At 39.6% G+C, this 16,314-nt stretch overlaps 1 protein-coding gene across 1 annotated transcript in view; it reads left to right on the forward strand.

Annotated features, from left to right (window-relative positions):
* The window catches only part of fndc3ba (fibronectin type III domain containing 3Ba), a gene marked incomplete in the record, with an annotated part of 135,262 nt that extends 120,742 nt beyond the window's left edge, over window positions 1–14,520 (forward strand). Inside the window, 3 exon segments of the mRNA XM_014019819.1 lie at window positions 11,717–11,883; window positions 13,475–13,602; window positions 13,843–14,520. Coding sequence (XP_013875273.1) covers window positions 11,717–11,883; window positions 13,475–13,602; window positions 13,843–14,154 — 607 coding nt within the window.
* Window positions 14,521–16,314: the final 1,794 nt, after the last annotated feature.

Raw genomic sequence — 16,314 nt, forward strand, 5'->3', positions numbered from 1 at the left:
CACACACACACACACACACACACACACACACACACACACACACACACACAGACATCCTTGTACTTGCATCAAACTGAGGACTTTGTATTGACTTCCATTCATTTTTGTAACTGTTTATGTCTAGCCCCAAAATTTTCCCTAAAACTAACCATTACTGCATTATTCCCAACACTAACCTGAACCAAAACTTAATTCACACCATACCTCTAAACCTAACTAGTAAAGCACAGCAGAGCTGCAAACAAAGTGAGGACATTGAAAAGGTCCTCATTTTGCATCAAAGACCTCACTTTGATAGTAACTTTCTTTCTTTCTTTTATTTCGAGTTGCAGTTCCTGCAACTACTCTTTCTGGGGTTCATACATTAAACATAAAACAACACAAAATACATAGCATACATAGTTTACATAAATTCAAAACAACAATAACTAAACAATAAACAAAAAATAAATACAAATATAATAAAAATAGAAATAAAGGCCACAGATTAACATGTAAAATAAAGACTGGATACAAAACAACTAATCAGTCACTAATTTTCATTTACTATAATGAACAGAATAATTAATATAATAATAAATTATTCAATAAAATTGTTTTCCTTGCAAATATCTTCTTAAAGTTGTTCGAAATTCATTTTCCTGATGTATTTCCAATGTTTTTAGGTAAAGTATTCCATAAAAACATAAATCTAAATAAAGCCGACATCTTCGTGGAATTTGTGCGAACCTTTGGAAGTATAAATTTACTTTCAATTGCTTGTCTAGTTTGATAATCATGTACATTGGCGCTAAAAAACAATTGCAAGTGTATAACAGTTGGCTATTTTGAACAAATGGCGCAAATGGTCCTCACTCTGTAGTAAAAACAAGGACACACACACGCATACATGCACACACTCCAATAAAAAATACTACAAATAACACAACACAGTGTTTGGTTTAAGTGTTGGTTTAGCTTTCTGAAGCAGACTCCATTAACATCCAGCTCATGGACTTGAATGAATTAAGAAAAAGTAAAATTTGACAAAATAAGTTATACATTAAGCACATTGAGTTATACATTTAACAAAGTCCTTTTAAGTTATTCCTGTCCTGTGCAGGATACAGTCATATGAAAAAGTTTGGGCACCCCTATTAATTTTCCTGATTTACCTTTATAAATCATTGATTGTTTGGATAAAAAAATCAGTTAAATATATCACATAGGGGACAAACACAGTGATATTTGAGAGGTGAAATGAAGTTTTTATGATTTACAGAAAGTGTGCAATAATTGGTTAAACAAAATTAGGCAGGTGCATAAATTTGGGCACTGTTGTCATTTTATTGATATCAAAACCTTTAGAACTAATTATTGGAACTTAAATTTGGTTTGGTAAGTTCAGTGACCCTTGACCTCCATACACAGGTGACTCCAATTATGAGAAAGGGCATTTAAGGGGGACAATTGGAGGTTTTTCTCCTTTTTGAATCTTCTCTGAAGAGTCGCAGCATGGGAGTCTGAAAACAACTTTCAAATGAGCTGAAAACAAAGATTGTTCACCGTCATGGTTTAGGGGAAGGATACAGAAAGCCATCTCAGAGATTTCAGCTTTCAGTCTCCACTGTGAGAAACATTGTGAGAAAATAGAAGACCACAGATACAGTTCGAGTCAAGGATCGAAGTGACAGACCAAGAAAAATCTCCAATAAACAGAAGTGAAGGATGTTGAGAACAGTCAGAGTCAACCCACAGACCAGCACCAAAGACCTACAACATCTTGCTGCTGATGGAGTCACTGTACATCGTTCAACTATTCAGCACACTTTACACAAGGAGATGCTGTATGTGAGAGTGATGCAGAGGAAGCCTTTCCTCCGCCCACATCACAAACAGAGCTGCTTGAGGTATGCTAAAGCACATTTGGACAAGCCAGCTTCATTTTGGAATAAGGTGCTGTGGACTGATGAAACTAAAATAGAGTTATTTGGGCAGAACAAGTGTCTGTATGCATGGAGGAAAAAGAACACAGCACTCCAAGAAAAACACCTGCTACATACAGTAACATTTGGTGGTGGTTCCATCATGCTGTGGGGCTGTGTGGCCAGTACAGGGACTGGCAATCTTGTTAAAGTTGAGGGACGCATGGATTCCRATCAATATCAGCAGATTCTGGAGACCAATGTCCAGGAATCAGTGACAAAGCTGAAGCTGCTGAAGTCGGGGCTGCATCTTTCAACAAGACAACCACCCTAAACACTGCTCAAAATCTACTGAGGCCTTCATGCAGAGGAACAAGTACAACGTTCTGGAATGGCCATCTCAGTCCCCAGACCTGAATATTATTGAAAATCTGTGGTGTCACTTAAAAAGAGCTGTCTGTGGTTGGAAACCATCAAACCTGAATGAACTAGAGATGTTTTGTAAAGAAGAATGGTCTAAAATACCTTCAGCCACAATCCAGACTCTCATTAGAAGCTATAGGAAGTGTTTAGAGGCTGTTATTTCTGTGAAAGGAGTATCTACCAAATATTGAGTTAAGTTTTTTTTATGGTGCCCAAATTTATGCACCTACATAATTTTGTTCAAACAATTATTGCACATTTTCTGTAAATCATATCAACTTCATTTCACTTCTCAAATATCACTGTGTTTGTCCCCTATATGATATGTTTAACTGATATTTTTAATCCAAACAATCAATGATTTATAAAGGTAAACCAGGAAAATTAAGAAGAGTGCCCAAACTTTTTCATATGACTGTATGTCAAATGATGGAGCATTAAAGCATAGATGTTGCCCAGGCTTTTGGCCACCCATTGTGCTAATTTGCTCAGACTCCTTCACCCCACAGCTCTTCATTAAAGCAAATAAAGGCCTCGGTCAATACCACAAACACTGGTGAGACTGAGGACCACAGTGGCTGATGTGGAGCTGAGGGAGTGAGTGTGTAAGTGTAGTCGGAGGTATCTGTGCAGGTCCGTACGTGTGTGGCCTCTAACTGCATGTACCAGGGAGTAATCATGCTGAGGGCATTTGTGACCAGATGGGAAACAGCCTCCAGTAATCAACCCTCCATTTAACCAGCTGGCCAGACAGGAGAGTGAACGAGGAAAACAAGGAAAGAATTAGCTGCGTGAGAGGCAGAGGAAGGGTCAGAATAAATCCACTAACAGGAAGTTAAATGCACATTTGCAAAGAGTGCAAGAGGCCTGATTTATTTCCTTTTTGATTATCGCACTGAACGCACAAATCCCAACAAAGAGCTTTTTATTTGCTTGACTGTCTGCACACCTGTGGGATTGTTTCACTTCCTCCCTCTGCAGCCATCTTACCTCTCTGGTTGTAGCCATCTGTGTTCAAATTACAACTCGGCTGGCATCAAGTTGGAAACCGGGTATCTTGGCAACCCAGGAATAGTATGGAGTCCAGAAGGCAACAGATGGGGATCTGTTAACCACTGTAACACACACACACACATACACACACATTTAAAACCAGAACCGTGTAAACGGGCACTTGTTACTAGCCAAATAAAAAACAGCTTTCATGCTTTTCACAGTTTTTTTTACCCTGTCTGCCTGCCTTAGTTACTGTATGTATCTGGGACCATGTTGGACATAATGTTATGCATATGTTTATGTTCACCATGGAGACTTGAGAGATTTTCTCACATCTGTTTTGCTGATAACAGACAGATTTGTATCACTTTGCCATTATGTTCAAGCTGAAGCCATTTTATATGATTTGTTTTGCTCAAAAAACTTTCAGACATCAGTATCTGATGAAAGAAAAAAATAATAATTCTTATTCTGTCTAAGATGAAAACATTTTAGGGGCCTGAGGCCTTGTCCACTCAGAAACACAAGTTTTTTAAACAGTGTCTTTATTTGTCATTTCTAAATATATTCTGGTTATTGGCAGCCTGGTTAAAACCAGACCCTTGTCCTTCACTTTGCTTCGTACGAGGCTCTGGACTCACAGCTATAGAGAAGCGATTCTTGCTGGAGGCGTGGCCTCTGCTGAAGTTTAAAATGATTGGATCGGTTGGCCGCAACGTATGTCGCTGTGACGGAGGCTAAGCTAAGAAGCTAACCGGAAATCGCGTGTGCTGTAAACAACCCTACTGAGAGGAGAAAAGTACCGAGCCGAACGAGACGACTGTAAATGAGAGCTGCTGCTTTGTCAGATTAATTTATTTTAATTTGGAAGCCTTATCAACACAGACTGGCTTCATTCACTTCCTCCACTGCCGTATGCTAAACTAACTAGCAGACACTGCGCAGAAAATCGACATTCTGTTCTCTGATTGGCCCGGATGGAAATTCTCCCGAAGAAATCCTTGTCAATGGGAGAAATCCCAGACAGAGCAGAGAAGCGAAACTAGAATTGAGCGGAAATGCGTAGGAAGGCAAGGGCCAGGCTAGTGCCAGGTCGGCTTGTTTGAGGATTTTATTATCTGCTGATCTGCTGGGATTTTTACAGACATCTTTCTCTAGGCTTTACAAAGAAGGGTTAAAAAATAATACTAAAATAATCCATCCAGTTGAAATGACCACTTATTACCAAAAAGTTCTGCAGAATATCATCACTCAACCAACAACGCATCGAACCATGATGCTCTCATGTTGGATTAAAATATCTGAGGAATGTTTCCAACACCTTTTATTTAATCTATGTCAAGAAAAATTAAGGAGGGCAAACAACCCGGTACTCGCAAAGTGTACTGAATGGATGGACGGATGGATGGATGAATGAATGAATGAATGAATGAATGATTTTAATTGTTCGGGACAGTGTGCAGTTAAAACATAATTTGATGCATTGCACCAGATCGTAAGGCTAATTTACATCTGTAGTCCCATCAAAAGGTAAAAACAAAATAACATCCAACAGTAAAATAGAAATAAGAGAGGGAAAAACAACAGAAAAATAAAAATAATATAAAATAAAACATTTTGCAATTAAAAAATACATAAAACACACCACCTCACTCTCCAAACATAAAATAATGTGGCCGTTGTGTTTGGATTGCAGACCTTTTTTCTTTTTTGATATTAGTATTTTAGTTTTGGAGACACAGAATGTTCTAAAGCCTGTTTAGCCTTAGATAATAAGGGGGACTTATTCTGGGATAGTCACAGAAGTTAGACTTGTGGCGTGTTTAGTAATTTATAATTAATGGAGAAATGGCTGCTTGTGAGCATTTACGTGATTGCAGTTTCACATTCCACAGTCAGAGAGAGGCAAAGAAAAAAGCTATGTTCTGATGCGTTGCTGTCACTCCGATCCGTGTGTATTTGTCCACAAATCTGTGTCAGTTAAAGCTCCACACAAAGCACGCGCACAACGTGTTTTTTACTTTTTTTCCCCCCTTGGACGTTTGACTATCTTTATAAATGTCTGCATCGGGGCTCTGGAAGCAAGTAGTTATATTTTATTTTTATTTATTGAAAGTTCTCGCAGCAGGTTGTGACAAGAAGGGGCGGCAGATTCAAAGCTGCGAACAGAATGATGCGTTTTTCGTCACAACTGTGACAAAGACAGCTGATTTCGGCAGTTTGGATGGAGCGTATTGGGCGCAGAGGCAAAAATCATGTTTCTGACTTGACTAAAGGCTAATCTACCGGGCAGCCTATTGACCCGACAACATTAAAGGACGGTGACAGAAAAATAAGATTAGGGCTTAAGCTGCAGTGTCACTAGTGAAAATAAAAGTTAAAAACCGGACCTTTTATTGAAAAATGTGCTTCTGTCGGATTCATGAAAGCCTGTTTTCGAAACATTTGAAGGATGAACTCAATCATTCCATGATTAAACTGAGCGATTCTTATCTTGGTCACCCTGGGTCTCATTACCTGTTGGATAGAACGAGATGATTGGCTGTGCCAGCGTCATCAACAGAATACTGATTATGGTTAATACAAACAAACATGAAACCACATAAAGCTGCTTTCCAAAGAACACCGCTCAGTTTTCTCTCATTGCATTAGAAAAAAATTAGCATAATTGTTTTTCCTGGTTTTTTATGGTGCTAAAATGACCATGGCTGTTATTCCTTCTTATTTATTGAATGGGACGGAGCACTGTGGGAACACACAGTGACACACACACACACAAAAAAAAAGGATTGGATCTTTAAACATTCAGTTTTTGTAAACAAACATATCAAATATCCAGCTGTAATTTCTTCAAATGTAATTTGGGATTTTTTTTTCTTCTATTTAATCCTTTTGACTTTGGCTGTCCTCACGTTTCAGTTTTATGGCACAATAAATGATAAAAAAAACTGGTTTCTCATATTCACAGCTATCACCACTCCTCCTTGTTTGCCTCTTCATTCATTTATTTGGCTCAGGGGATTTTTTTTTCCTTTATCTTCCAGTGTGCAGACTTGTTGCTCATCTTCTGTCCTCCTTTGGCCTTTTACACTCCTTTTTCTTTGCTTTGTTGTTTTTGTTTTTACCTCATAAAGCCGAATGCCTTTGATTTATCTCGTGCTGCTCTCTTTACATCTGTATTACCCAGAAGGCCTTGTGTTGGGGTGGGTTGTAAGGAAGATGTTGATGGGTGGCATTGCAGAGAAGCCTTTATCCATCTTATCAAGAAGCAGTTAGGTGAACAGACACATGGGACTCTGCCGTTTAAAAATCATTTGTCTGCTGCCAACACTGATCTAATGCTTTCATTCTATTTTCTGTCTTTAAAGGGGACCTATTGTGCAAAATTCACTTTTTAATGGGTTTTTTTTACTCAACTTTGGGTATGTACTTCTTAAAAAACAGTCCTATGACCAAAAAAATCACCCAGGGGCATATTTACTGTAAGTAAATGTATTTTTAATGTATATTAACGACAAGTTTTATACTTCCGTCATTTTGTGATGTCACAAGCCGTACGACAACCCACCAGAACCTGCGTTCAGCCCCTCACCTAGCAACCCCCGGGTGAAGCTCCACCTCCTCAGTATAAAAGGCCGTCACAGTGTTGTTGTGTAATGCGCAGCTCATCTAACAACAAGCCTCCAATAGGGCAATGAGTAGAGTGTTGGACCAGAGAGTGGGAGACCAGGGTTTGAGACTGGCATGGACAAAATTTAATTATTTATTTTTGTTCATTATGAACACGTTTTCTCATGTACCTCTATTGTTTAGCTTATTAAAGCCTATTTGTTCGAGTTTCTGAGGTATTTTGACCGCTGCTGCTCCCTGCTCTGGTAACAGCATGCAGAGTGAGCGCAGAGCAGAGGAGTGGGGGGAAAAAAGAAGCTGTGACCACGACTCTGCCTCTGGGTCTCATATGGTTGTACAACGGAGCTTCTGCTATTATTAGCCATGCTAACGTAAACGCTGGCTTTGGAGGGCGGAGTTAATGTCAACAGATTTTTGGAGGGCGGTACCAACAGAGCTCATTAACATAAACAGCTCTTCTGAACGGAAGTCAGAGCAGGCAGAACTAGAAAATRKGAAATTTTATTATCTGAGAATTATTTTGTGCATTAAATTGAATGAACATGGTCTGGATAGCCCACAGACATACCATAAACATTTCTAGGGCCCATAATTGGTCTCCTTTAAGACTTAAAGTTCATCCAACGTGATCTGCATATTTTTTATCTTCTCCACCAAGGAGGTTATGTTTTAGGGTTGGTTTGTTTGTCCGTCTGTGTACAAGATTACTCAAACGGTTATGAGCGGATTTTCTTGAACTTTTCAGGGCCGTGTTGGGTTTTTGGCAAAGAACAACTGATAGAATTTTGGTGGTGCTCTGACAACATCTGCCAGACGATGATGAGCTGCAGCCTGCTGCGATCTGGCACAAACAGAAACTGAAACTTAGGCTGCGTTCACACTGACCGCAGGTCTTAATGCTCAGTTCGGATTTTAAGCAAAAATCCAACTGTTTTTGTGTGGACGTTCACATTATATTTTAAATGCGACCTTCATCTGACTCCAGTATGAACCCATCACAACAGACGCTTTGCTAACTGTTAATTTCAAATAGTTAATGGTATAATTTTAAGAAAACATCTTTCTTAATCTCTTAGTATTCCTTATCTTAAAAGGAATTCGTAAGAAACTAAATAAATCACTAAAAAACACAGATCCTGACAAATTCTATACGACCACTAGCGGACCTTAGAACAGTGATTCCCAACCACAGGTACATGTGTACCCCTAGTGGTACGCAGCATATTACAGGGGGTATGTGAAAAGGTTTCCCAGGTGTATAAAAAATAATAATAAAAATAGGACTGAGATATGTAAGTAAGTAAGCAAGTAAACTTTATTTCTATAGCACCTTTCACAGACACAAGCATCACAAAGTGCTTCACAGAAAGCAAAAAATAATTAAAAACAATAAAACAGATCACAGATATAAAAACAACAATTAAAACGCAATAAAAAGCACTTAGCTAAAAGCCTGTCTGAATAAAAATGTCTTAAGATGTTTCTTAAAAGAGTCAGTAGAATCTGAGCAGCGAAGGGACAGAGGGAGAGCGTTCCAGAGCCTCGGGGCCACCACCTGAAAAGCTTTGTCTCCACAGGTTTTATAATGGGTTCGAGGGACCATCAGCAGCATTTGATTAGAAGACCTCAAAGTCCTGGATGGACAGAGAGGCTTCAGAAGGTCCAGTATGTATTTGGGGGTAGGACCCTATGATTTTTGCAATGCAGAAAATGCAGACAGAATCAAATTGACACAAAATGGAATTCAGTAAAAATGCGGAATCTCTTAGCTAATTTGGGCGAGTTTCTGAGGTACTTTGGATGCTGCTGCTTCCTGCACCTGCCGTTACCTGGTTATTCACTTTCAAGGCAACATTTTTATCTTTATGTTTAATTTGGGTTTAAAAGAATAAAATGCCTGAGAATCAAATGTTCAAATTAAGGGGATTAAATTAAAAAAATCATTTAATAATCAGCTGTTGTACATTATAGTTTTGGAGAAACATCATCACGTTTGACAGAGGGGGTACTAGGGGTTTGACAAAATGGTTCAGGGGGTACACAAGTCTATAAAGGTTGGGAACCACTGCCTTAGAAAACACAAACTAATTTATGCATTTATAAAACAACATTTGGATGTAGCGAGGAGAGTTAGGGTTAGACGTATTTCTTCAACAAAAACTAGGCTTTTAATTTGAACTTGAACATAGGTGATATATGGTTCAATCATAGAAAATTTAGCATTTTGGCTCAGAGACTCGGAGAGCATCAGTGAGAGTCAGGCCACGTCCTTGTCTGCTGCTTTTCACGGTCAATTGGCCTCCTGGCTCTGAATCAGGGATGCAGATGCCATTGACCGTCTTTATTGTCTGTCCCGCGTTGTGTTGTAATTATTTTGTCATCCGTCTTCACAGCCTCATCCAAATGAGAAAGAGGTCATCAACTCTGAGTGACAGTTTGGCTGGTGGACGTGGTTTTCATGCTGAAAGTAAACAAGGAGACATTTCGATGCCAAACAAAATGTGGAAGTCCTCTGTCAGTATCGGGGCAGGGAGTGTTTAATTGTGTGACTTAGCAGTGAGTGTGAGGGTTAATAAGACCATTTATCAGCCAGAACATAATCACACCTCGGTGTCACAGCTACACAGAGAGCTCATCTGGAGTTAAAGCCCTAACCATGACTCGTCGTTTCTCCTCTTGCAGACTCTCCGTCATTGTCTTTGTTCGTATCGCCTCTCCTCCTCTGTCACATCCTTTCTTGTCGTTTCCCCATTTTGGACCATATTTCACTTGTTCTATTGTCCCCAGTTTAGACTTTACCTTCTTTATCTGAGAGGAGATACAGAACTGTTTTTCAACTCACGTTTCTCCCTGACCTCCTGATGATCTCTCCTCATTTCCAGCAGTTTATTTCATCCTAACAGGCGAGAAGACTTTTTGTCTGCTGCCAAAAGCAGAAGGGTGATCAATTTTTTTGCTTGTCTGTTGTGTTAGCAAAATATTTCATGAACCAGCAGACTGCACCTGCAGCTCAAGCGTACTTAAGGTCAATTCTCCAAAAACTAAAACTAACTACAGTTTGTATTTTTCATTGATAAAACTAGTCTAGCTAATTCCTAAAAAAATAATTTAAAAAATAATTTATCTAGCTCCACCTTAAAAGCACAGTGTGTAGGATTTTGTCAAGTCTTTTAGCCGAAATTGAGATAATCACTAATGACAATAAAAAAACATGTCTAATCATTGCAGACAAAGACCTTGTTTTATTATTTTTATCTTATAAAAAGCTGTTTATATCTCCATGGTCGCGGGTCGCCACTACAGGCAGCCGCCATCTTGTGTACGAAGGCTCATGAAGGACAAACTGCGGTGGCGGCGTCAAAATGGTTTTAGTTGTAATACTATAAATGTAATATTTGTTGTCTGTCATTGTAGCTGGGATAATTTTACTTATTAAAGCTCATAATCTTACCACTTGAAACATCACTAGCCCTGAAGCTGCTGGTAGACATCGCGGTTGGAATTATCAAAGGTTTTTGACACCTGAGAGACACCGTAGCAACTCCTTTGAGTTTGGAAGCGGGGGGGGGGGGGTGGGGGGAGGACCAGGGAGGATGATTCAACCACTCAACCACCTGATGTCGCTGAAAACAACAAATCCTACACACTGTGCCTTTAAATGGTCTGACAGTGGGATGAATAAACATGTTGACTTTGTAACTAGCTAACCATGTATAAATAAACACTAGCTGACTAGTTTTGCATTTCTTAAACCAGTTGTAAGATAATGTTCAAAATTGCCCAATTAAGATGCAGAAAACCAAATAAGTTCTCAGTTAAATGTTAATTTTCAGATCTAAAGACTCGCCAAGACTTTGTTCAGGTCTGTTTTGGACTTTGTATTCTGCAATTAAATGTTTATTTTATCATTGTTTAACCTGGTAAGTCCCATTGAGATCACAGATCTCTTTTTCAAGGGGGGCCTGAAGGCAACCTATTGTACATATTTTTGGGGTAAACCCACGCACAAGGAGAACATGCAAACTCAGAACCAGGTATCGAACCCAGGATCTTCTTGCTGTGAGGCGTCGGTGCTAACCACTGAACCGTCGCGATGCCAAACGTTCCAGTCTAAATCTGATTTGTCTCCTGTGTGTGCTTCGGCTGCAAATAACGACGTTTTCTAGCAAGTTGTCGGCTGATAGTTTATCACTGAATATTCAAAATGCCTCTTGGAGATTCTGGTTCTTTTAGAGCTTCAAGCCTTTGGTTTGCTTTGACAACGGTGTTTGACTTCGGTTTGACAGAAATAAAAAGATGAGATGTTTTTTTCCGTTTTTGGAGAATAAAATGAAAATTAAATAACCATGCATGTTTTGTTTTTTCAGTATTGTTTTTTTAAACAAAATGTACACGGGCCTGTCCGACATGTTGGCTGGGGGTCAGGTATGATCCAGTTTCACGTCCAGCAGAGGCATGTTTTCACCAGCAGCGGGTGGGTTGGTGGTCAGTCCCTAGCTGATAATACGATCAGCTGAGGCCTCAACGTTTTCCACCTCTCCATCTGTGTCACGTAATCATGTTCACATACATGGACAGGAACTGGATTCTCCATGTTTCCACCTTTAGGCTTGTAAGACCTCATTATAGTCCAGCTGGGTTGTTACTAACACTTTCTGTTGTCTCGTTAACGTTTGACAGTCCTTCATCTAGCCCAGCTTTGTCCGGTCCCACCGATCCAGACAGGTGACTCATTGTGGTTTCTTTCCATCATTATCTTCCAGGTTCGTGACGATCTATCGCGGTCCCAGCCACACTTACAAGGTTCAGCGACTGATTGAGTCCAGCAGCTACAGCTTCAGAATACAGGCCATCAGCGACGCCGGCGAGGGTCCCTTCTCTGACACGTATACTTTCTGCACCACCAAGTCTGTTCCACCTGCCCTCAAAGGTAACCAGAGCTGATCAGGGCGGCATCTATACTGGAGTCCTGTCATGTTGTTGTCCACAGGGCGTGATCAGTACTGTAAACTGAGGGGAGGAGAGAATCCTCCCAGGTGTGGAGGACCAAAAGAGCAAAAAACCTTTGGTTTGCCTAAATGAGAAGTCAAAAGGTGATGTTTAAAATTACACAGCAGGCCCATATTTATTAGGAAAGTTTTTCAAGATGGCTGCCACAGCCAACTGACGTTTGAACACAACGTGTGTATATTCCATTCAGTTTTACAGATTTTGTAGTAAAATTCGGCAGTGAGTTCTTCTCAACATACGCTCCATGTGTTATTCATTGTGTGAGATATTTTAGCATTGGGTTTTTGAGTCAACCCTGTTTTGTCTATTAGCAAAACATCTCCCGAACTACTGGTTAATTTTCCAGAAGGTTATCATTGGATGTACATTTATACCTCATTAAACATTAGAGTCAACTCACTTCAAGATGGCTGCTGCAGCGTAGCCAACACAATAACTATAATTCAGTTTTACAGATGGTTTGGTGGTAGTAGCTGAGCATCATCCCCGACACTCTCAACCCAACACATTGTGCAAAATGTTTATGTAATAACCTGTTATTGTCAATGCTGCCTGCCTGTTAGCAAAATATCCCTTGGACTTAAAGCATGAGCTTATGATTTGACATTATTTTCTAGGTTTTAAACTCAAATTTAATTTCTCATCATGTAAGGTGGTGGTTTCATTTGAAATTGTGTTTTTGTTTGTTTGACTTGCAAATTAAAGCTGATAAAATTTGTTGCCGTTCAACATTTTTGTATAAAAATGACATGATTCCCAGAGGATATGGTTGCTTTTCAAAGCAATTTTCACCAAAGGACAAGCAGAACCGTTCTGTCTTCTCTTTGTTGTGGTTGATGCTGCTGGTTTAAATCCAACCCAGTAACCAGTATAAATCTGACTTACTATTACCAAATAAAAACACTGGATTTGTCATGAATTGGGAGCTACATAACAATAGACGTATGGACTGCTGACTCAGCATTCACATTATTATTTACCTGTTTACAGTTTCTTTCATTAGTTTTTTTAGACACAAAACACTTTCACATTCTCTGTTCTGTTTAATCTGTTTATGAATTTGAATTTATGAACGATTTATTAAAATATTCAGCTGTATTGGTAGCAGTCTGCTACGACTTGGTGCTTGAAATGTTTGTCCTTATATAAAATTTAATTTTATTTAAAATAAAAATTCAGATAAAAATACATAAATCTATTCAGTTCCTTTAGAAACACTGTTCTTTCTGAAATGTGCTTCAGCTCACCTTTAATTTAGCTCTTCTGCCACATTTAGCGTTTAGCTATAGTTTTACTGCTTTTGTGACCTTGCTGCTACCTTTAGCGTTTAGCAACATCTTTGCTAGCTTTAGCTCTTAGCTTCTGTTCTGATCATTTTAGCCTCTGTTGTGCTTGTTTTACCATTAACAACTCAGTTTTAGCTTCTTAGCTAAACGTTAGCACTGTATTGTTGCAGAAATTGCTGTTTCTCTAGTTTCTACATTAATTTTTTATTTCTCTGAATCCCACAGCCCCAAGAGTTCAGCAGCTGGAGGGAAACGTATGTCAGGTCACATGGGAGACGATCCCTCCAATGAGAGGAGATCCTGTGAGCTATGTTGTCCAGTTGCTGGTCGGACGGGAGTCTGAATATAAACAGGTTTGTGTCTCAGTTTAGTCTTTTTTTGTTTGAGAAGAGCCTACAGCTGTTGGAAAGATAAACCAAATCTTCCTCTGGAAAAATAAAGTAGCTTAGCTTGAGTGTACACCTTTAGCCATAAACTTGCTCAGGATTTGATGATTGTTTGTGACGTTGAGGTGTTGAGCAAAGAAAAACTCACAAAGACGTTCATCTGAACTCGTGTCTGTTATTTTATTTTTATTTTTCTGTGATTGGCAGGTTTTTAAGGGAGAGGAAGGTTCGTACCAAATCTCGAACCTCCAGGGAAACGTGGACTACCGTTTCCGCGTGGGCGCCTGCCGCCAGTGCCGGGACACGTGCCAGGAGCTGTGCGGACCCCTGAGCCCCTCCTCCCTGTTCACGCTCCGCCGGCAGGAGTCGGCGCTGTCCGGGGAGCAGTGCGCCTTGGACACGGGCAAGGGGGCGGGGCTGATCTCCAGCGACGAACGCTTTGCGGCGCTGATCGTGTGCGTGTTCGCGGGCCTCTCCATCCTCATCGCCTGCCTGCTGCAGTACTTCTTCATGAAGTGAGGGAATTTAATAATAGGATAGAAAGGAAAACGAAAGAAAAGAACTTTTTTTAAAGAAACACCTACGAAATAACCGAATGAAATCAAAGCAAACACTTGAGATGTACTTTTAAAGGCTGCGTATGTTGTTGTTTTTTTAGTCAAAGTATTGATTCCGGCTTTTCATTTTGTCCTCCGCCTGTTTGGTCTCATTTTTTTCTACACCTCTCATTTAAGGATTTCTGTCGAGGGAAAGAAAACTGATAATCAAGCCTTAAAATAAGTGGGAGCACAGCACATGCTCCCTAGACTGACTTGTTGCATGTTTTTATTTTGTATGTCTTTTAAAACGTATTCAGTAGACAGCATATATATTTCTTGACAGTCATTGCCTTACTTTTGATTTTTATTTTTCCGTGTTTAACCGGCTGTTTTTTATTTTTATTTTTCTGTACTCATTCAGCCATATTCAAATGTAGGGCTTTAAAGCTTTAGCTGCTCCTACTTATTGAATTCATCACTGCTCTGCAGTCTGTTGGTCAATCCATGCAATCCTCACCTGTTCTCTCATGCAGGCTGACAGAGACCTGGTGTTACATAATCATGCACACAGACTGACTTATGCTTTTGCAACGACAATGAGACAAAACCCGTATCCTCCGAAGAAGTCGTACCTGCTCAGCTTTCGCCATTCAATCACTCACCCAGCTACCAAAGTGATGCAATCCATGTGTGTGAGATGCTGCTATCCTGTAATTTCAATGTATCCAAGAGAAAATGGAAAACTGGTTAATATAAATAATAGCAAATATATATATGATGTAATATAAGTGACGGCAAAGGTAAAGTCTTGAGTGTAAAAAAAAAAAAGGTGTGGACTATATGCTCGGAAAGCTTTGAGGTCAGTTCAGCAAACAGGATCAGATTCGTCAAATCGGACCTTTTCAAATTGGGTTTAGGAACCGGCTCGGATTGCGATCAGCTGCAGTTCACTCTGAACAGTTTTATTTTTTTAGGGGGGCGCTGCATCTGTCTGCCCCCATCCTTTTCTTATCTTCTTTGCTCCTGCCAGAATAAATGGAGTCTTATTGGTGATAAAAGGTGCCAACAAACCCGTCAGTGCCCTTCTCACAGCTGTGTGTTCTGACCCGGGACCACGTCAGTGGTTCAGGTGGTTCAGCTCCGTTGGGCTACGACTGTTGGAGACTAGTTGGAAAATATCCATCTGTGTTTGCACACAGACAAGTTTTGGAAAAATCACAACGTATTTGAAGTGTATTACAATATTTATGTGTTCTACTATAGCACAGGGTGAGTCAAAAGTTTCAGGACACCCTTTTATTTTAGAGTGAAAAGAAATGAAATATCTGAATACCCCAACAAGTGATGGCTATGTCCAGAACATGGCTGCCATAAAAGGGCGTCCTCTGACTTTTGACTCGCCCTGTAAACCCTCTAAAGCAGTGTTTCCCAAAGTTGGGGTCGGGACCCAAAGTGGGGTCCCAAAACATCAAGGTGGGGTCCTGAAAAGATTTTCTGAATTAATTACATTTTTGCCTTAGTTGTTACAAAGGAGTGAGGTTAGTGTATTTAAAATGGATAAATGTAGTATAAAAATATTGTTACTATGCCCATGTTTAGTTGACCTGATATAAATGTTTATCATACAAAAATAGCTGGGGCCTCAGGTCTCTGCTACTGTTATTTTGTGGGTCAAAAGCTGAAAAGTTTGGGAACCACTGCACTTTGGTTCCCAAAGTTGGGTTTGGGACCCAATTATGGGTCATGAAGCACCTTGGATAATCTCCAGAAATCATTTTAAAGGGTAATAAAATAATTGCTGATGTAATATTTTCCCTATAATTATTACAAACACACAAAATAAGTATAAATAAGTATTTATATTTGTGTACAAGCTGTTTAGATTGTCAAAAAGCCTGTGTTTTTAGGGTTATTAACAGAGTTCGTGTATTCAGACCAGTAATATTTGGGGTCACAAGTTTTTGCCATGGATATTTTGTGGATCAGAAGATAAAAAGTTTGGGAACCACTGATCTAAAGCACCGGTTCCCTAACTTTTCAGCTTTTGACATACAAAATAACAGAAGCAGAGACCTGTGCCTCCAATAATTAATGATAAACATTGGTACCAGGTCAAATAAACATAGCCTTAGTAACAATC

This window comes from Austrofundulus limnaeus, unplaced genomic scaffold, assembly GCF_001266775.1.
Source record: "Austrofundulus limnaeus strain Quisiro unplaced genomic scaffold, Austrofundulus_limnaeus-1.0 Scaffold232, whole genome shotgun sequence".
NCBI classification, from domain to species: Eukaryota; Metazoa; Chordata; class Actinopteri; order Cyprinodontiformes; family Rivulidae; genus Austrofundulus; species Austrofundulus limnaeus.